Genomic DNA, 22,615 nt, shown 5'->3' with positions numbered 1-22,615 from the left:
CAAAGTTAAGAATTGCTGAATTCCCTCTTTACATGTTATTTTTTATATATTGGATATTTCTACTGTTTAACTATGTACAATTTTAAGAAGAAACACATGGATTAGGAAAGAAGAAAAATGTCATCAATTAAGAACATATCAATATTAATGACTCAGAAATGTCAGCATATATACTGTGACCCTTGTTAAAGTTATGATTTTAATTTTATAATAATTCATAGAAATTAGAAAACATCCTGTCATTATGCAGAAAAATGCATATAAGCAAACATTCTGAGGTTAGCTCACAATGTTATAGTTTAAACTGCTATTAAATAGTAACACTGACAAAAAGATTAATCATTAATACTACAAATTGTTCTTTTTTTACCTGTTTAGCTTCAATTTATAATACAAAATGTAATGAGACAAACGTTGCTGAAGTAATTCTGACTTTAAACAAGCGATATACAATAAAATGGTGAAATTTTTTGATAAAGGAAAAAACTGGCTAATAATGAACAAATACAAGATCATTTGAACATTTCAAATTATGCGATATGTATAAAAAGGAACATTCTGAAATGTTTACCTTTTAATTAAAAAAAGAACCAATTTTCAAAAAACTTTATGCTAAAGTTGACAATTTATAATACAGAATCACTAAAAAAAACTGAAAAAAATAAAAATGGTAGTAAGTGAAGAAAATATAAATGAAGTTAATCTGAAAAAGTACATAGTAAACTGCTCATTTTCTATATGAGCTATTATTTAACAGTTTAAAAAAATACAGGCAAAAAAAATACAAAAATTGAAAATGAAGATAACCAGCTTTATATTTAGCCAATTTTTACAACATGAATACTGAATATTGTTATTGTTCCTCAAATGTTGTTTTAGAATTTTAGAGAAAAATACAAACTAACAGATGAAGAAAGTTAAAGTAAACAAACAAACAAACAAAAAGCTATGTTCTTCTGGACTTTTAGTATCCTCCTTACAGCATTCTTTTAGTTTAATGTCTTTATTTAGTCTAACATAGCAATCAAGTATACTCAATATGTGAAAATAGCTATCCCTAGAAAAGTAATGAGTATTTGATTTAGCATAATTTGTTAGCTTTTATTTTTATAGCAAAGAAAAATTTGATATTAAAATAAATGTGATCTTAATGATATGCTTTAGAAAAATCCCTAGTAAATAACTGATAAGAAACAAATGGATTTTTTTTAAGATTTTATTTATTCATGAGAGACAGAGAGAGAGAGAGAGAGGCAGAGACACAGGCAGAGGGAGAAGCAGGCTCCATGCAGGGAGCCCGACGTGGGACTCAATCCCAGGTCCCCAGGATCAGGTCCTGGACTGAAGGAAGCACTAAACCGCTGAGCCACTTGGGCTGCCAGAAACAAATGGATTTAAGTAAGTGTAAGTGTTGTGAATTTGCCAATGGGTACAAAGTCATTTCACAAGTATCAGCTAAGGTGGTAATAAAGCAAAACATGAAATTCGTGTCCTGACTCACATAAAAAAATCTCAAAACTAAGACTCACAATAATTCACAAAATAGAGATCATGAAACCTAGGCTAAGGGAAAGAACAGATACAATCTTACTGAGTTGATAAATCTATTAACTATCTGCAAAATACAGTTACAAAAGTGAGCTGTAAATATTAAACACATACATAGAGCCACTAAGAAGAAACAGTAAGATAAGAGGAAGTGGTAATACTTTGAATGATACTGATGAAAAATGTGTACCTCTATATTTTATATATTTATTATGTATATAAAAGGAATAAAATTTATATATTTGGCTGTAACTCTACAAATACATAGATTAAGGTCTAGCTCTAAACTGAAATAAAACTAGGATTGAGAAATGTTATCACTTGAAATATTCAGTAAACATAGATTCATTTTTAGCCAAAGTATATAAATAAAACATGAAAAATAAAGGAAAAACATGTTAGTAAGAAAGAGAAATGTTACTGAAAAACATACTTAAGCCATGAAGGCCTTAAAAAAAAAAAGATTTTATTTACTTATTTTAGAGATAGAAAGTGCAGGAGCAGGGTGTGGGAGAGAGACAGAGCCTGATGTGTAGCTCCATGTCACAATCCTGATATCAAGACCTGAAGCAAAATTAAGAGTCTGATACTTAAAGGACTACGGCACATAGGAGCCCTATATGCCATGAAGTCTTAAAATGTTGAGAACAGAGAGAGAAGACAGTGATCCTAATAAACCACTCAAATATATATAAAATAATTGTGGATGACAGAAGCCATCTCAAACTTCCTGATAGGTATTATTGGGTAATAATAATACCTACTGTTTCATTTGTCTTTAGTATTTGCCAGGTCCTTTCCTAAGCACTTCACAATATTAACTTATTTAATTACCACAACACCATGAGGTACATAAGGAACGTTCTCCTTATATAGAATACTATGAACTGTAGCTGAAAAATGACAGGCATCAAGCACAATTTTGGGAACACAAAAAAGGATGTATGTACAATCCCCAACTTTAAGAAGCTCACAGTAGTGTGGGTTCCTATAGGCATGATATTTTGTAGATCTTTAGGTATGATTTTTACATTTTCTTAAAGGTTAAGAACATAGCAAATAATAAAAATATAAATTATACACATTAATATTAAAAATATATTTAGATAATTTGGCTAAACACACCGTTTTTTTTTTTTTTTTGGAATATTTATTGGAGTTCAATTTGCCAACATATAACACCCATTGCTCATCTCATCAAGTGCCCCCCTCAGTGCCTGTCACCCAGTCACCCCATTCCTCCGCCCACCTCCCTTTCCATCACCCCTTATTCGTTTCCCAGAATTAGGAGTCTCTCATGTTCTGTCTCCCTCTCTGATATTTCCCACTCATTTTCTCTCCTTTCCCCTATAATCCCTCTCACTATTTTTTATATTCCCTGTATGAATGAAACCATATAATGTGGCTAAACACACCTTAATTTCTTTATGAGTGGTATACAGTCTATGGGGGTGATAATATATTTACATTAATTCTAAATTTTGTGTTTATAATAGTATACAAAATATATCCAAGGACTCCTGTGTAGGGGAATACAGTAAGACAACAGTCAACTGAAAAATCTTTGTCCCTTCCCCGAGGAATAGATACTGTCATAATTACAAAAACTCTAAAGCAACACTTAACATTATTTATTTTTTTTTTTTAACACTTAACATTATTTAAACAAATGGTACACAAAGAAGGAACACTCAATGATATATAGACTTCACTCTGAATGCTTTGTCAAAGCCTTCAAAGGACTAATAGTACTAGTTCCCAGCTTTAGCTCAGAAGGCAAAGCAATCCAGCAAGAGCCAATACATACCATTTTGCCAAAGGCACAAAGTAGCTAAGAATACCAAGAGAAAAATTGTTTTATGAAAATGACATAAGATGTTCTGATTTAAGGATGAGAAAAAAATTAAGATTCACTATATACTTTCTGCTCAAGTTTGCTGTGAATTTAAATCTGCCCTAAAAAATAAAGTCTTAAAAAAATGCACTGAAATCACAAACTTAAGACAACTTAAGACTGTATGAATTTAAGACCTGAATATACTGTACCTCCTAATTACTTATGACAAACTCTGGTTATGCAATAACCAATAATTTTCCAAAATTTATAGTGATAGGTTATTTCTAATACCTTAACTGCCACAGTATCAACAAAAATACTACAAAGGAAGCCTCATTAAAAGAGAGGACTTTTGCTTGCAGTCATTTTTCTCGTAATAATCAAGTTTTCTTGACAAAAATAAAACAAGAATGACTCTAAAACACACTAGTTGTTAACCAGTGCCTACTTTTTCTTTATTTCATTTTTTAATAATAAATTTATTTTTTATTGGTGTTCAATATGCCAACATACAGAATAACACCCAGTGCTCATCCCGTCAAGTGCCCCCCTCAGTGCCCGTCACCCATTCACCCCCACCCCCTACCCTCCTCCCCTTCCACCGCCCCTAGTTCATTTCCCAGAGTTAGGAGTCTTTATGTTCTGTCTCCCTTTCTGATATTCCCTACCCATTTCTTCTCCGTCCCTTCTATTCCCTTTCACTATTATTTATATTCCCCAAATGAATGAGACCATATAATGTTTGTCCTTCTCCGATTGACTCATTTCACTCAGCACAATACCCTCCAATTCCATTCACGTTGAAACAAATGGCGGTATTTGTCATTTCTGATGGCTGAGTAATATTCCATTGTATACATAAGCCACATCTTCTTTATCCATCCATCTTTCGATGGACACTGAGGCTCCTTCCGCAGTGTGGCTATTCTGGACATTGCTGCTAGAAACATCGGGGTGCAGGTGTCCTGGCGTTTCATTGCATCTGAATCTTTGGGTTAAATCCCCAACAGTGCAATTGCTGGGTCGTAGGGCAGGTCTATTTTTAACTCTTTGAGGAACCTCCACACAGTTTTCCAGAGTGGCTGCACCATTTCACATTCCCACCAACAGTGCAAGAGGGTTCCCTTTTCTCCGCATCCTCTCCAACATTTATGGTTTCCTGCCTTGTTAATTTCCCCCATTCTCACTGGTGTCAGGTGGTATCTCGTTGTGGTTTTGATTTGTATTTCCCTGATGGCAAAGTGATGCAGAGCATTTTCTCATGTGCATGTTGGCCATGTCTATGTCTTCCTCTGTGAGATTTCTCTTCATGTCTTTTGCCCATTTCATGATCGGATTGTTTGTTTCTTTGGTGTTGAGTTTAATAATTTCTTTATAGATCTTGGAAACTAGCCCTTTATCTGATATGTCATTTGCAAATATCTTCTCCCATTCTGTAGGTTGTCTTTTAGTTTTGTTGACTGTATCCTTTGCTGGGCAAAAGCTTCTTATCTTGATAAAGTCCCAATAGTTCATTTTTGCTTTTGTTTCCTTTGCCTTCATGGATGTATCTTGCAAGAAGTTACTGTGGCCGAGTTCAAAAAGGGTGTTGCCTGTGTTCTCCTCTAGGATTTTGATGGACTCTTGTCTCACATTTAGATCTTTCATCCATTTTGAGTTTATCTTTGTGTATGGTGCAAGAGAGTGGTCTAGTTTCATTCTTCTGCATGTGGATGTCCAATTTTCCCAGCACCATTTATTGAAGAGACTTTCTTCCAGTGGATAGTCTTTCCTCCTTTATCGAATATTAGTTGACCATAAAGTTGAGGGTCCACTTCTGGATTCTCTATTCTGTTCCATTGATCTTTGTGTCTGTGTTTTGTGCCACTAACACACTGTCTTGATGACCACAGCTTTGTAGTACAACCTGAAATCTGGCATTGTGATGCCCCCAGATATGGTTTTCTTTTTTAAAATTCCCCTGGCTATTCGGAGTCTTTTCTGATTTCACACAAATCTTGAAATAATTTGTTCTAACTCTGAAGAAACTCCATGGTTTTTTGATAGGGATTGCATTAAACGTGTAAATTGCCCTGGGTAACATTGACATTTTCACAATATTAATTCTGCCAATCCATGAGCATGGAATGTTTTCCCATCTCTTTCTGTCTTCCTCAATTTCTTTCAGAAGTCTTCTACAGTTTTCTTTGGAGATGTTGTGTTTAGAAAACTTATCGAGTATAGAAAGCGCTAGATTGAAGTCACCAAGTATAAGTGTATTATTATCTAAGTATGTCTTAACTTTGGTTATTAATTGATTGATATATTTGGCAGCTCCCACATTCGGGGCATATATATTGAGGATTGTTAAGTCCTCTTGTTGGATAGATCCTTTAAGTATGATATAGCGTCCCTCTTCATCTCTCACTACAGTCTTCGGAGTAAATTTTAGTTTATCTGATATAAGGATGGCTACCCCTGCTTTCTTTTGAGGACCATTTGAATGGTAAATGGTTCTCCAAACTTTTATTTTCAGGCTGTAGGTGTCCTTCTGTCTAAAATGAGTCTCTTGGAGACAGCAAATAGAAGGGTCCTGCTTTTTTATCCAGTCTGACACCCTGCGCCTTTTGATGGGGTCATTAAGCCCGTTCACGTTCAGAGTTACTATTGAAAGATATGAATTTAGCGTCATCATGATATCTATTCGGTCCCTGTTTCTGTGGATTGTTCCATTGGACTTCTTCTTAAAGGGAATTTTGAGAGTCCCCCTAAAATTTCTTGCAGAGCTGGTTTGGAGGTCACATATTCTTTCAGTTCCTGTCTCTCTTGGAAGCTCTTTATCTCTCCTTCCATTCTGAATGAGAGCCTTGCTGGATGAAGTATTCTTGGTTGCATGTTCTTCTCATTTAGGACCCTGAATATACCCTGCCAGCCCTTTCTGGCCTGCCAGGTCTCTGTGGAGAGGTCTGCTGTTACCCTAATACTCCTCCCCATAAAAGTCAGGGATTTCTTGTCTCTTGCTGCTTTAAGGATCGTCTCTTTATCTTTGGAATTTGCAAGCTTAACTATTAAATGTCGAGGTGTTGAAAAGTTTTTATTGATTTTAGGGGGGGATCTCTCTATTTCCTGGATCTGAATGCCTGTTTCCCTTCCTAGATTAGGAAAGTTTTCAGCTATGATTTGTTCAAATACATATATTGGCCCTCTGTCCCTTTTGGCGCCCTCGGGAACCCCAATTAAACGTAGGTTTTTCTTCCTCAGGCTGTCGTTTATTTCCCTTAATCTGTCTTCATGGTCTTTTAATTGTCTCTTTTTTCCTCAGTTTCCTTCTTTGCCATCAACTTGTCTTCTATGTCACTCACTCGTTCTTCCACCCCGTTAACCCTCATCATTAGGACTTTTAGTTTGGATTGCATCTCATTCAATTGATTTTTAATTTCTGCCTGATTAGATCTAAATTCTGCAGTCATGAAGTCTCTTGAGTCCTTTATGCTTTTTTCTAGAGCCACCAGTAGCTTTATAGTAGTGTTTCTGAACTGGCTTTCTGACATTGAATTGTAATCCAAATTTTGTAACTCTGTGGGAGAGAGGACTGTTTCTGATTCTCTTGAGGTGAGGTTTTCCTTCTAGTCATTTTGCTCAGTGCAGAATGGCCAAGAACAAGTTGTATTGGGAAAAGGAGAAAAAGAAAGAAGAGAAAGAAGGAAAGAAAAAGAAAAAAGGAATAAAAAAAGAAAAAAGAAGAAAAAGAGAAATAAAGAAAAAGAAAAAGGGGGGGAAGCAAACGGAAATCAAAAATCAAAACCAAAACAACAACAAAAAAAACAAAAAAGAAAAAACAAAAACAAAACAAAAAATAAACAAACAAAAAAAACAAGGGCGAGTATCCTCTGATTCTGTATACTGTAAGTTCCTTGACTTCCCCTGGACCTTTCCAGTGCTGCTTGGTCAATAATTTGTTTTTCCACTGTCTGTCTAGCTGGTCTTCTGGGGGAGGGGCCTGCTGTGATTTTCAGGTGTTAGCACTTGGGGGAGCTGCTCAGCGAAAGATATTTAAGCTGTTTATCCTGTGAGGCCACTGTGAGGCTCAGTGGGGGATGTTTACCCCGTGAGGCCCCAGAAGGAACAACCACAGTGGCAACGGCCAGCTCTGGAGCCGTGGAGTCAGCTCCCGCAGTAACTACAGAGCTCTCCATCTGCAGGGGCCTGGAGGCTCCGGGGCGGGGCCGCTGATCTGCTCAGCTCGGGGCAGGAGTGTCCTTGCTGTCCTGGGCCCTCCTGGCCTCTGCCTGTCCCGGGGGGAGGCGGGATCCTGGGCTGTGTCCCCGGCGCCCTGTGCTCCGGGGCCTGTGCTGTTGGATTTGCGCTCCCGGCGGGAAGCTGCCTCTCCACGGAGTCGTCGCCTGAGTCCCTCCGAGGTGCTCCCAGAGCCGCGCAGCCCCCTCCACGTGGAGCCTCTGCCGGAGCCCCTCCGAGCTGCTCCTGGGTCCAGCCGTGCGTGCTGGAGCCCTTTAGGGAGCTCGGTGCACTCTCCCCGGGCGCAGGTGTCTGTTAGTGTCCCAGGGATCCTGAGGGCATCCCCGCCCTCCTGGGGTCCTGCTCTAACTCCCTGCGAGCTCCCTTCCGTCAGGGGAAGATTGGTGAAGCTCCTGCTTCTCCAGGACGGGGCACTTTTTCTGGAGGCACTCGCCCCAGCCTTAGCCCGGCTGGTCGCGGGCCGTCCCCCTTGGATGTCTTTTATTTTTTTTCCCCCGTCTTCATACCTTAATAGAAGCTGAACTCTTCTCACTGTAGCATTGTAGCTGTTCTCTCTTTAAATCTCAGGCCGAATTCGTAGATTTTCAGGATGATTTGAAGGTTATCTAGGTAATTTGGTGGGGACAGGTGACTTGGGGACCCTACTCTTCTGCCATCTTGCCCCTCCTCCTCTACTTTTTCTTTACTCCTAGATAACTGGTTATTTTGGCAATATTATTCATGATATCACAATTAACGTGCCTTTTGAGATATTTTGGATTAGGTTGTAGTCAGATCTATATGTTGACAAACTTCTCAAATTCTAAGTTATTTATTTTTAGAATTAGACGCTCTGGAAATAGGTTTTCTAGTACTTGTTTAACTGTCTTTAAACTTTCAAATATATAAGTAGGATGCAGAAGTTTATGCAGATATGGATTACTAACACCAGAGCAGTTTTTTTTTTTTTTTTTCCTTATTTACAGCCAACAAATCTTGGTCAAATGACATACCTAGGAGGCTGTGTGTGACCTTGGCAAAACTGCATAACTTCTCTGTTTCATTTTCCTAATTTACAAAACGAGGATACTTTCATTTGATTTCACTTTCTACTTCTTCGGCATGTCCTTCTAGGGCTCCTTTTTCTTGACTTGTCCCTTTAAATCCTTATGTTTTTCAGAGTTTGGTCCTGATCAATAGTCAATTCTAGAGTTTACAAACTATCACCACAGTGATCAGAGAAGCCTTTGTGTTTCAGGGTTAACAATGTTTAAAACAGTTGAAGGTGAGTGCCATTTAAAGCAAAGCAAAAGGGGATCCCTGGATGGCTCAGCAGTTTCAGCGCCTGCCTTTGGCCCAGGGCATGATCCTGGAGTTCCAGGATCGAGTCCCACTCCCGTCATGGAGCCTGCTTCTCTCTCTTTTTCTCTCTCTCTACGTCTATCATGAATAAATAAAATCTTTTAAAAATAATAAAAATAAAGTAAGGCAAAAGTGCACAACTCTCTGTTGTCTCATTTATGCTACCTGCCAGGCCCCTATAAAAAAACTTAAGTTCCTGACCCCAATTTTTCCTGATTTTGAGCCATGTGCCTAGTTTACAGTAAAAAGCAAAAATAAACATGTTCTTTGTACTCACTAAGCTTTCAGACAAATGAGGTAAACACATTAAATTGGAAAAAAAAATTTTAAACAAGACTATTTAGGGCAACAGTGCTAGTTTAGTAACTTAAAGCTCAGACAAATCTTATACCATTCAACCCAGCGCTCATTTCATTATTGTGAGCCAACCGCTCCACAGTGATTTTCAATTTTACATTGAGTACTTATTGAATTTCATAACTTTTAAGTTCCCTTAGTCTCCCCAGAGCTTTTAATGTGCTGACAGACTTAGGGATTCTCACACATGATAATGTTAATAATATTGTTATTATTATAACAATAATTGTTAAATAACAATATTATTAATATTATCATTAACAATATGCAGATAACATTAGCAAAGTATTTACCATGAGTTGGCTAAATGTGTTACATAGATCATATATGAAGACTATTTTATACAGAGAAGAAAACTTGAATTAAAATCAATTTGCCTTAGGTCATGTGATGAGTTAGTAAATAACAGGATTAAAGTTTACTGTCTGTCTGATTCTGGAGTCAGCTCTTTTAACTTCCAAGCTGTAATTTCTAAAGAAGACATAATTATGTAGAGTTTCCAAATGTGTTTAACCACAGAATGCTAACCAAAGAACACCTATTAACATTTATTAGAACTAGTATCCTCTAAAACAATTGGGAAAACTGACTTCATCTGTACTAAATTTCATTTAATGATTAGGGCATTAGAACAGGTTTAATATTTAATCATATGCACAGTAAATATAAATGTAAAACACATAGAAGAAAAAAGAAATAATACTTAACTGCACGCACAGTAATTACAAATGTAAAACACATAGAGAAAAAAAGAGTACACAAGTTATGTTGTGTTTGGATAGTAAGAGTTTCTGGAGAGTTTAAATATAGACGTTTTTTCCCCCTTTAATAAATTAAAAAAATGACGACCTAATTTTTATGACAAATTTGAAAGGTGTTACCTAAATTATTCTGCCTATTAACATTAATTTTGGTTACGAAAAAAGCTATTTTAAGACGCCACTAACCATAAAAACTGAGGCTGATTTTATGAAATACATGAACTTAAACATCTTAATCATTAAAAGATATACAAAAGACTGAGATTTCTGTCATTACCAAATGACTTTCCTTTACCTCAGCAATTTCCTCAGTAGTCTTTTCTCACTGATTCTGAATTGCCAGTAATTCCTTTTTTTTTTCAATTAAATTAATTAACATATAGTATGTTATTAGTTTCAGAGGTAGAGTTCAGAAATTCATCAGTATTATATCCAGTAATTCCTTTTAAATAACAAGTTCCCTGTCTCACATTTTCAACGTTAGGGATTAAATATAAACAAATGAGCTTGGGCAGCCCAGGTGGCTCAGCGGTTTAGGGGTGCCTTCAGCTCAGGGCCTGATCCTGGAGACCCAGGATCCAGTCTCACGTCGGGCTCCTTGCATGGAGCCTGCTTCTCCCTCTAACTCCCCACCCCCGCCCCCTGTGTCTCTCATTAATAAATAAATGAAATCTTTAAAAAAAAATGAGCTATTGCTTTGAAATGGAAGTTTTAAGTTCAAGTTTTCAATTTTACTTTATAATATAGGAATTCTACTACAATTTGGAAGTGTCTAACTTCTTAAAACACCTGATTTCACTGTTTCAGAACTTCAGTTAGGTAGAAGTTTATACTCTTCCTAGATGCTGTATTATATTTTTATCAAATCTAAATGCCACCAATTGTAAAATTGCTCCAATTAGATGCTCTGTCATTTCATGTACCATTAAGAAAAAAGCACACATCCTGTAATATTTGAAGAATCTCTTAAATTTAGCCCGATTTTTATATCACTTTTTATTTCCCTGTATTTCTTCATACACAGCAACTTTTCATTTTAATGGTAAGTCATCATAAAAAGGATACTTAAAATGGAGATTAAAGTCAACTACTATATACCAATACTATATATAATTAAACGATGACAATATTAACAATTATGACCAAGTATGCATAAGTATGGTCACTGACAAGCATGTCAGGAGTCCCACTTCATAGTGATTTTAAGACATCAACAATTGTAAAATGCACCACTATTTCAGTAAATATGAGAAAAGCATGTGTGTCAGGATTAATAAACTATAGTAACTTTAATCAGTTTTTCCTACTACCATCAATACTTCATCTAAAAAAAAAAAATACTTCATCTAAATTTCCAATCTTCGTTCCTCTGTTTGCTTTGTAATCTAACTGCCAAATCACCCCATATGAAGAATATGTTTATTACCATGCTACATAATGTGGTACGATTTAGAACTAGGTTAAAACTATTACAATTTAAAACGTGTCAAAAGTCAGAATTTTTAAAAAGGTAAATAAAATTAAATATTCTGAGAACAATGCATCCCAGAGATAACTCATTTAACAGTGGTAACTGGCAGTAACTCCAGGGGTGTTTTTGCAACTTTTGCCAAAATATAGAAAATCAACCTAAAACTGTTCTTTTTGTGAATGTTTCTCTTTTTTTTATTTCTTTTTATTTTTATTTGGTGTGTGTTCAAGGAATAGATTCAAATTTTAGCTCTGCTACTTATTGGCTGTATTACTTTTTTTATTTAAATTTTTTTGAGGTATAATTGACACAACATCAGGTTAGTTTTAGATGCACACACAACATGACTAGATATTTATATATACTGCAAAATGATCTCATTAGCCCAGTTAAGATCCTTCACCATAAATAGTTCAAAAGATTTTTTGGGGGGCACCTGAGTCAAACATCTGCCTTCAGCCCAGGTCATGTTCTTGGGATCCTGGGATTCAGCCCCACATTAGGCTCCCTGCTCAGCAGGGTTGGCTTCCTCTTCTGCCTCTCCCCTCTCCCCACTTGTGCTTGTGGGCCCTTAACTCTCTTTGTCCAAAATAAATAAAATCTTTAAAAAAATTATTTTTCTTCTTGTGATAAAAACCTTGAAGATCCACTCTCCCAGCTTTCAAACATTTAAATACAGTATTTTTTTAATTATAGTCACTGGGCTATTCATTATATCCCTGACTTACTCATTTTATAACTGGAAATTTGTTTTTATTCTTGATTTTGTTTTCTTTACTCAACAGAATGCCTCCTCCTCCTTTACTAATAAAAACACAGGGGGTCCGAGAGGGCTTTAAGGATGGGTAAGACAGTCCATATATTTCTGGTACTATGGCCATTAACAGAGAAAACCTTTCTGTTCAGTGAAACACGCATAACATTTTTAAAAACTGTATGTCTAGATCTCTCAGATTTTCTTCAATAGGGTTTAACCATCCCTTTCCATCCACAGAAACACTCAGTACTTTTTCCCCGTTTCTTATCCAAGAACACAGCTAGTAACAACAGCCACTATTTTAATGGGCCAGGCACATTACAAATGAACTCATTTGAGATTTCCAACCTTGTGGGATAACATTTTCCACTCCACAGGAAAATTCAGAGAAGTTACACGACTCGTCTGAATCCAAACATTATAAACTCAAATATTAAATGGCAAGGCCACGATTTTCAACTTGTGTTAGCCACTCCAAAATTCACACTACATTTTTAAAGTGCTTCCCAAAACCTTAATTAAAATAGATTAACTCACCATCCACCAATATTCTTGCACACCTAAACTAAGAGCACGAAAAACTTGGCCAGCCATTTCTTACACCCCTAACTGATCGTGTCCCCTCTAGATTACTATAAAAGCCTCCAAACTGGTCTTTCACCCTGTTCTTTTCAGTCTATTCTCCACGGCTGCCAGTAAGATCCTTTTTAAAAGGAAGCCAGATTATATCCGACGGTCCACTGCTCAAAGCTCTCCAGTAACTCAGGTGCCCTCAATACCCTTCGTGACTTCTTCATTCTATGATTTTTGTCTCCAATTTTAACCCTTTCACTCAGCTCCAATCCAATCTTCCCTGCTCTTCAGGGGAGTTTCCGCTTCATGACCTTTGCAACGGCTGGTCCCTCTACCTGACTGCAGTTCCCCAAGACATCTGTAGGGTTAGTTTTCTCAGTGATGTAAGCTCTTGCTCGAAAGTCGTCTTTTCCAGTGAGACCTTCCCTGGCCACACCAAAATTTCAAACTGTATCTTCCTCTGCTTTATTGTTTTCTTTTTCTCTTCAGCGCCTGTTACAACCTGCAACATGGCATGCTTTCCAAAATTCTGTCTACTATGTGTCTTCGACAATAAAATGTGAACTGCAGGAAGTCAGGGGCTTCTGTTTCGCTCATTGCTCTTTCTTTACCCAATACCCGAAGCCTTGGTCGCTTAACTAATGGAAGGAGGAATTGCTGCCCCAACCCCACCCCAGTCCTTTCACACGTGGGTGCGCGCGCACACATGAAAGTTAACGTGTGTGTGTGTGTGTGTGTGTGTGAATATATCTTTTCTCCAGCAGCATCCCTTCCCCAGCCCCCGCATCCCATTTCTCAAACGTGGTTCCTTCAAAAGGTCCCAAGCTGTGCCCTACCTCCACATGCCAAGACTGGCACTGGTATGAGCGTACCTTCCACTAGTACGTGCAGGCCAGGTCCTATGTCGCCTAGACGAGTAAGGGAAGGGAGGGGTACTCTTTCGATCTCAACCCGCCTACCCAGGACCCCTCCAGGGGCGTCACTCACATGAATCGGCGGACAGCACGACCCAGGAAGACTCACCCGGGCAGCGTCGGTCCCAAGCAGTTAGGAACGCCCTCCCGCCGGCGACAGCAGTGAGAAAGGACCCACCGAGGCGTCCCCACCGAACGCCTGAGCGCTCCGCGGATTTGACTCCAAATTCTGTCTCCCAGATCCTGTGTGCAGCCGCTTCAAGCCCTTCATCTTCTGTTTCCTTCGCCAATAACCCCACCCGCACCCTGTACTTCTTCCTTGGTGGCCACATGTTTGCTACCAGTTTGGGCAAGGGGCAAAACGCTGGGCGTCGGGGTCTTTCGTCAATGTTGTGTCGTGGGGGTTGTGAGGTCAGCGGAAACGGCCGGGCCGAAGTGGGGGTGGGGGTGGGGGCGGGGAGAGCTGCGAGCTGTCAGTGGAGAGAGAGTGGGACTCGCGCTCCTGGCCGGATTCCGAGCTGGAAATTTCGGCGGCTCTCGCTCGCAGGCAAAGGGCAATCGCCGCGCTCCCCCGGAGCGGCCTCTTTTGTAGAAGCACCTGAAGTGCAGGGTCTGGTGCACTAAGCAGTAGCGCAGCGGAGGCAAGAGCCACAGCGACAACCTGGGGCCCTGCGTAGAAGCTCCATCCCCTTGTGTTTCGTGTCCGCCTGCGTCCGCAGACTCGGAGGCAGGTATTCGGGTTTGTCAGTTCCGTGTGTCGTAGTGGGTGGGGCTGGCGGGAGGTGGAGGAACGGCAGGTGCGGCGAGTGGCCCCGCTTGCCCACAGGAGGAGGAGCCAACCTGTGGAGCTGCGGGCTGCAGGGCTCTGAGCCCATCCCTCGCTAACGTCAGCCTTCCCCCTGCACACGTTGACCCCGCAGTCCCTGGTGACGGACTGTAGGCATCCCTGTTTCAAAGGAAGATTTAAAGAAGAGGTTAGGGATGTGGAGTCACCTCTCCGATACCCACCGTCGATACAAAGTCCTTGGTTTGGCTTCAGGTTTCAAAGGCTTAGTCAATGCTTGAGAGGGAACGTCCCCCGCGGCGTGGGAGAAGGTGACGATTGGAATGGTCAGTGGTTGCTTTTCAAGGCCCCTTGGTTCTTTGTATTTGGGGCGCAAAGACCACTTTTTTTGACGGAAGGTGCATGCAATAAACGAACCAGTATTACTTGCCCGCTGGAGAAATATGTGGACTATTTTATTTATGATGAAGTTGGCGGCTTTTGTACTATTCCGTCCCCATTCTTATTTCGGACTCCCAAGTTCTTTGAGGGCGGAGATGGTCTCATTCACTCTCCCTGGCCGGGCAGCTGAAAAAAACACCTGACTTGAACGAGGTTCAGGATATTTGTTGAATGAATGAATGTTCGATCCCTCTGCTTACGTTGTTGTTTTTACTCAATCTCTCACCTCAGCTCTGTTGTTTTTTTTTTTTTTTCTTACTAGTTTTCTCCTACCCACCAAATGTGAGCAAGTCCATGTGTGTATTTCCTATACGTGAGCCTTTTTATGTGCACCCATCTAGAAGGCAGTTGACGTGGGACATTGATGAAATGTTTTATGCTCGCTAGTGTCTTACCTTTTTGAATAATTTGCAATTTCTATATTTGGTTATTTGCTTTTCAGTTGTTGGATAGAGGCAGCCTAATTGAAAACCAAATAGTATAATATAGAAGGATTGTGTAATAAAATGCAACAATTTAGTGTCTCCCTTCCTACCCTTAGACCTTTTCAGAAATGACCACTTTTAACCTTTTCTAACTTTAGGTCTATATGTTGAGTAATAAGTTAAATTGCCCATTTTTTTTAATTGACTTCTTAAGGTAACCCATACAATCCTCAGCCTCTCTTCTCCAAAGTTTTGAATAGTTATTATAATTTTTAGTTTTCATATTGATTAATGTTATAATAAATAAATGTAAAATAAGGTATAAAAATTATTTTTTCATGTCAATTTTCAAAAATATATTTTGGCTCCTTATTTGGTAAAATGAGGAAAGTAATGACTCTACCTTCTTTTCTGCCACTGCAAAAACTACATCCACCACTTTTACATTCCCTTATCTGAACCTTTCCTTATACATTGTCAATTGAGTAATATTTACATTATATTTCTTGACTTTATATTTTTTTGCTTTATTATGTGCTAGAAACCAATACAGCGTTACAATACTATGGCTTTGTAAGTATTTCTAATTCCAGAGCCAAAAAGGATGCCATGATGCATTTCCTTACCAATGTGTTAATTTCGTGACTTCTATGCCACGCTAAGGAGAAGACTTGTAATATTAACATCAAATTGATTTCTTCTTTCTTCCTCTATGATGACAAAAAATTATGCCATAGTTAAGTGTAATTTATTTTTTGGATCACATACTTCCTATATAGTTTTTAACCTTCCTCACTTTTACAAAGGACTTTCTGTTTTCTTTTGGGAGACAGGTACATGTGCTTTTTTTTACCAAGTGCTCCCATCAGGCTTTCTTCACCATGTCCTCTCACTTTTTGTATGAGAAGCTTCTATTCCATTTCTCTGCTTGAAGATGTACCTCTTGAAGCCAACCTTCTGTTTAATTTGAACATATTATATTTTGGTAGGTTACATTGTTTCTTAACCACACATCTTCTGTTATTTTTCTCCTCTCTTTTGATAGAATACATCCTAAGGATACTTATTCATTCATAAAAGATATGTGGATGGTAATTTTATTTTTTAATGTTCGTATGGCTGTAAATTGTTTTTTGCTATTATGATTGGTAGTTTGGCAGGGTATAGAAACAGAATTATGTCTCTTTAAGTCTTTCAAGGCTTCCTTGTCTTCTTTCACTATTGCTCATGAAAAGATGAGAATGACAGTCTTAATCTTAATTTGTTGGTACCTGAACTGTTTGTTCAGTACCACTCTCTGGAGTGATTAAAAAATTTTAGTTTTGTATGATGGTTTGAAAAGTTATGATGACGTGTCTTATGCCTTTATTCTTCTTGCAATGAATTCATTCAAAGGAGCTAAGACAAATGTCTCAGTGTGGTTATTTTTATTTATCCTCCTTAATATTATAAGCCTTTTTAATTTGAAGTACATATTTTCCTTCAACTGTGGGAAATTTTCTCCTATTCTGTCTTTCATAATTTATTCTCCTTGGTCTTTCCTCTGTTCTCTTTGAAACTCCTGTAAAGTGGTTTTGGAATTCTTGGTTTGATTCACTATGTCTATTATCTTTTCTCTTACATTTTCATCTATTTGCTTTTTTGTTCCATATTCTGAGAAGTTGTCTCAACTTTCTTTTCCAACACTTCTATAAAACATGGTAATAATTTAATTTCCAACCACTCATTTTTAATTTTTCCTTTCTCGTAGTCTCTTAATTTTATTTCATTTTTTTTATTTTTTATGAGATAAAATGTATATATATATTGAAATGCACTGATTTTAATTAGTAGTTTGATGAATTTTGATACATGTAAACATCCATGTGACAACCACCACCCCAGTGAAGATGTGGAACATTTTCACTACTCTCCAAAAGAAACTAGGTTTCTTTACCCAATCCCATCTTCCTTGCCCAGTGCACTATGTATCATTTTTGTCACTCTAGTTTTGAAGTGTAATTCTGAAACTACATTTAAAGGGAGTTGTAGAATGTGAACTGATCTGGGGCTACTTTCATCAACATAATGTATTTGAGATACATATATTTTGGCATGTTTGCTTCTTTTTTGTTGTTGTTGAGTAGAATTCCATTAGATGAATAAGCCACAACTTATTTATACCTTCACTTGTGTGACATTTTCATTGCTTCCAATTTGGGGATGTTGTGAATAGAACTGCTATGAACGTTCTCATACAAGTAGTTTTATGGACAGCTACTTTCATTTTTCTTTGATAAGTATTTAGTAGGAGTGGGATTTCCGAGTCATAAACTGAGGGTATTTTTAACCTTGGAATAGTTTTACGAAAAGTTTTCTAAAGTTCTTGTGTCATTTTTACATTCCCACCAGCAGCAATATATAGCCTCCATTTCCACATTTTCCTCAGCACTTGGTATTTCCAGTCATTCTAATTTAGGCATTCTGGTAGGTGTAAAATTGCATGGTTTCGTGGTTTTAATTTTGCATTCTCCTGATAATTATGATTAAGACCTTTTTCCTATGCTTATTGTCTATTTGTGTGTTCTCTTTTGGAAAATATATGTTTAAGATTTTGCCTATTTTTGTATTGACTTATTTTCATTATTGAGTTGTAAGCATTGTTGATATATTCTAGGTACAAGTCTACTATCATATATACACATATATACATGTACATGTATTTGATAAAAACAGCATATATATATATATATATATAATGTAATATGTATGTATTTATAAGTATAAATAACATTTTCCTTATTGTTGGCCTGGATTTTCATTTTCTCAAGGGTGCCTTTTGTTGTGCAGATGTTTTTAATGTCAATGAAGTTTACTTTATCAAGTTTGTCTTTTATAGTTAGCACTTTTTTTTTTTTTAATACTGCCTAAGAAGTCTTTGCCTACCCTAAGGTTGCAAAGATAGTCTTTTACGTTATATTTAGATGTAAAATCCATTGCAGATTTCCATGGATATAATAGTAGGAATAGAATTAATTTTTTTTTTTTTAGAGTTAATTTTTTTATCCATATGTATATCTTGTTGTTCCAGGACCATTTGCTAAAAAGACTGTCCTTTCTCTACTGACTTTCTTGGCCTTTGTGGAAAAACAGTTCATTGTATTTTTTATATTTTTCATCTCAGAATTTTAAAGAATATATGAAACATGATATGTAGCACACACATATATAGATATGGAATATAGAAATTATGGAGCATATTAATAACATGAGCACCTATTAACCCACTGATTAAGAACTAATGTATTACTCAAGATTTTTGAAGCTTCTTATGGATTCTCCCCTAATCTCACTCCTGCTTTTCATACAGTGGTAACTCTATTCTCAAGTTTTACTATTATTATTATTATTATTATTATTATTATTATTCCTGTACTTTTAAAATATATTACATCATATTAATGTATTTCTGAATTATTTATTATTTAGCTTTTCTTATTTTTGAATATTATGAATATTGACATACATTTTATATGCTGTTTTTTCCTATTCAACATTATATTTCTGGATTCATCTATGCTGCTAAATGTTGCTGCAATTTACTTATTTTCTTTCATGTATACTCTTCTATCAGATGAATGTACCACAATGTATGTAACCATTCACATGTCTTTGGACATTTAAATTTCCAGCTTGTGAATAATAGAAACAATACCATGCTGACCTTTCTCATATGTGTCCCTTTCTATATGTGTGTAGGAGTTTCTGCAGAGGGAATAGCAAAACAGTGTCAAACTGTTTTCCAAAGTGACTATATTAATTTACATTCTATTTCTTCATATCCCCCTAACATATATTATCAAATATCTTAATTTTTACTTAATTTTACTATCTGGCAAGTATAAATTCCTTTGTAGTTTCTTGAATATTAATGAGGCTGTTCATCTGTATCAGCAATTCCTTTGTTACTCTTTTGTGAAATATGTTTTGCCATTCTTCCTGATGTAATGTCATCTCAAATCTTTCTAAATGTGTTTCAGCCAGTTTTGGGTTTTTGTTTTAAAGATTTTATTTATTTATTCATGAGAGACACACAGAGAGGCAGGTTCCATGCAGGATCCCGATGTGGGACTCGATCCTGGATCCCAGGATCATGTCCTGAGCCGAAGGCAGACACTCAACCGGTGAGCCACCCAGGCGTCCCCAGTTTTGGTTTTTGTTGTTTTCTTTTCCATATGTTATTTCAGTTGCCTTCAGGGCAACATTTTTTTTTTAATTTATTTTTCACCCATTATATATTACCTTTTTTTCCTTTGAGGATAAATAGCTACCCAGGATTGGGAGGGCCAGTGACAGAGTTAAGTCTTTTATTCTTCAGCCCTTTAAATTATCTTTCTAATTTCAAATCCTCTTCTGACTTATGTTCCCCACTATTTCTGCTTCTCTGATCTGAAGCCTCTGAATTCAAAGAGGCCCAACAGACCTCTTGACTATAATACAGGTTGTAGTTTCTTCTTTTTTTTTTTTTTTTTTTTTTTGCTTTTTGCTTCTTTTGACAATACTCCCCTGAATGAAAAAATGCTATATTGGAGTTTTTTTGAAGTCTTTCATTAGCTCATGGCCCTTTTCAGTTCTCTTCTTTATTTTAAAATGTATCATTTTAATGTTTTTAATGAGATTTCTCCAGACATGAAAAGTGGTCCATTACTTCAACTTAGAATTCCAGCATTTTTTATTTTGAAAGCTCAGAATGGAAGCATGCAGTACTTGACCAATGGAATGTCTTTTTAGTGAGACACTTGGGTGAGAGAAAGATTTTTTTTTTTGTCCTTTTTTTGTTGTTGTGATTGCCTTAATGCAATTCATACTGATTTGGAACAAGTTCCTTAATCTCCAGGTTACTTTGGGTATTATTTGCTTTGCAGGCCATGTCAATAGGACCATTCCGGATAAATATACATGAAACATCTATAAGCTGGAGGCAATAACATCTCTGAAGGTTGTTGAGAGAATTGAGACAGGTCCCTTGTAGGGGTGCCTGGGTGGCTCAGTCAGTTAAGTGTCTGTCTTCAACTCAAGTCATGATCTCCAGGATCCTGGGATTGAGCCCTGTGTTAGGTTCTCTGCTCACCGGGAACCTGCTTCTCCCTCTCCCTCTGCTTTTCTCCCCTCCCCCAACCCATTTATGCTTGCTCTCTCTCTCTCTCTCTCAAATAAATAAAATGTGTAAATAAATTAAACAGGTCACATATAAAATATCTAGCACAAAAGCAAATATTGATTGTTAAGTAACATTGTAGAGGCCTCTGTTACCTAGTTTAATTTTTACTACTATTAAAATAGTGGCGCTGATAATTTAAAGTTAATGGTTGGTATCTATATTTCCTCTTTCTTGACTTTACTCACTCTGTGAGAAGGAAAAGTTATTGACACTTTCCTGACTTTACTCACTCTATGAGAAGGAAAAGTTCTTTATGGTCTTTTCTCTACTCAAGCTTTAGGTAAACAGAAGATCCTTATTGATATGAATATGCAGTAACAGACTTCCTCTGAACTCTTAAAACTGTCAGGTGTCATTGAAGAAATGTTCTATTTTTCCTTTTTATGCCATTGAAAATCTTTGATGATGGTTTAGAGTTATAATATAAATTTATAATTAGGTGATTTTTCCTCTTTGATATTATCTTGTAACTTTTTAACTTTGATATTTTTTATGGTGAAGTGTTCTGATTGGCATTTTTCTCCAAGTTATATATTAATCATATTTAAGGTTAGAAAACACTGACTTAATTTTTGGTTGAAGTGTCATAAAATTCTCTCCTTTTCTAGATCATCTTGGAAGACGTAGGACTCTGAAATGTTTCCCCTAAAGGATGCTGAAATGGGTGCCTTTACCTTCTTTGCCTCGGCTCTGCCACATGACGTTTGTGGAAGTAATGGACTTCCTCTTACACCAAATTCCATCAAAATTTTAGGGCGATTTCAAATCCTTAAGACCATCACCCATCCCAGACTTTGCCAGTATGTGGATATTTCTAGAGGAAAGCATGGTAAGTTTTTCTTTTTTGTTTTTGTATTTATTCTGTTACCTTGTTTACGTTACAGATATGCACTGAATACACGCAGTAATCAGTATGTGTGTGCATGTATGCCTTCACCTTCAGTCCAGCCAAACTGAGTCTTTTGAGCTTTCCTGATTGTCTTGGCCCCTCACATGTGCCTGGGTTTATAGTCTGCTGTTTTTTTTTTTTTTTTTTTCTTGGATTATACTGTGCTCCATTCCCTACAATCTGAGTTTAGTCCCTTTCCTAGATTCTTTTATAACTTTTATCATATTTTATTATTCATTTCTATTTAATTTGTCTCTTCTGAGAATTCTTAGTTCTTGAAGAAAAGGACAAAATGGGGTACCTGGGTGGCTGTCAGATAAGCATCCGACTCTTGATTCAGCTTCTGGTCATGATCTTAGGGTTCTGGGACTGAGCCCCACATTTGGTTTCACGGTCAGTAGTGAGTCTAGTTGAGATTCTCTCTCTCCCTCTCCCCGTCCCCAGGCCTCATGTGTGTTCTCTCTCTCTCCCTCTCTAAAATAAAAAAAATAAATAAAATCTTACGAAAAAAAAAGGACTAATGACTTTTACCTCTGGCCTCAGAGTCAGTACTGGACTGAGCACACAGGAGGCATTCAGTAAATGTTTGTTGGGTGAAAAAAGTATTGAATGACTACATTTGAGGGATTCATGTTTTTCAGATCTGAGAATCAGGATTTTTAATTTTCTCTTTCAGGGAAATCACCTCTCCCTAAGTGTATTTCTTTCCTTCTATAAAAAGGAAATGACAGTTCTAATTGTCAGAAACTTTGGAAATATCTATTTAACTGTATTTTATTGTTGAAAGTAATAACCTGGGCTGTCTTCATTTTTTTTTTTTTTTTTAACCTGGGCTGTCTTCAAATGAAAAAGGAGTCACTAATTTTTTTTTTTTTTTTTGAGGTGCATTAGTCTTTTCATACAAAATTACATTTAGGAAATCAAAGTAGAAAAGTTGAATCCTATTGGTTAAAAAGTCAGTGTTTCACCAGGAAGATGTTTACTACCTTTTTAGTAGTGTAGTCAGGCTCTTCCATATTCCATATCCATTTGGACTGCTATAACAAAATATCATAAACCAAATAAACAGCAAACATTTATT

General features: G+C 37.0%; 2 protein-coding genes across 9 annotated transcripts in view; one reads left to right on the top strand and one right to left on the bottom strand.

Moving 5' to 3' along the window:
• The window catches only part of AIMP1 (aminoacyl tRNA synthetase complex interacting multifunctional protein 1), a 39,083-nt gene extending 25,038 nt beyond the window's left edge, over positions 1 to 14,045 (bottom strand). Inside the window, exon 1 of one of the 3 annotated variants that reach the window (XM_025465826.3) lies at positions 13,905 to 14,045. Coding sequence is in view for 1 of the 3 variants with exons in the window: in XM_025465824.2 (XP_025321609.1) it covers positions 13,869 to 13,870 (2 nt within the window). In the remaining 2 variants the exon portion in view is untranslated. Of the gene's footprint in view, positions 1 to 13,753 lie in introns of all 3 variants that reach the window. The other 2 variants (XM_025465824.2, XM_025465825.3) reach the window with 2 other exon arrangements.
• A 186-nt stretch (positions 14,046 to 14,231) lies between these two features.
• TBCK (TBC1 domain containing kinase) overlaps positions 14,232 to 22,615 on the top strand; it is a 222,567-nt gene continuing 214,183 nt past the window's right edge. For 2 of the 6 annotated variants that reach the window (XR_003143720.3, XM_049105076.1), the window contains exons 1-2: positions 14,238 to 14,522; positions 21,254 to 21,474. Coding sequence is in view for 4 of the 6 variants with exons in the window: in XM_049105076.1 (XP_048961033.1) it covers positions 21,282 to 21,474 (193 nt within the window). In the remaining 2 variants the exon portion in view is untranslated. Of the gene's footprint in view, positions 14,527 to 14,728; positions 14,906 to 21,253; positions 21,475 to 22,615 lie in introns of those variants that run through there. The other 4 variants (XM_025465822.3, XM_035709619.2, XM_035709620.2 and 1 more) reach the window with 4 other exon arrangements.

The sequence above is a fragment of the Canis lupus genome, chromosome 32, assembly GCF_003254725.2.
Source record: "Canis lupus dingo isolate Sandy chromosome 32, ASM325472v2, whole genome shotgun sequence".
Taxonomy (NCBI): Eukaryota; Metazoa; Chordata; class Mammalia; order Carnivora; family Canidae; genus Canis; species Canis lupus.
This window is presented reverse-complemented; position numbering and strand designations above follow the sequence as displayed.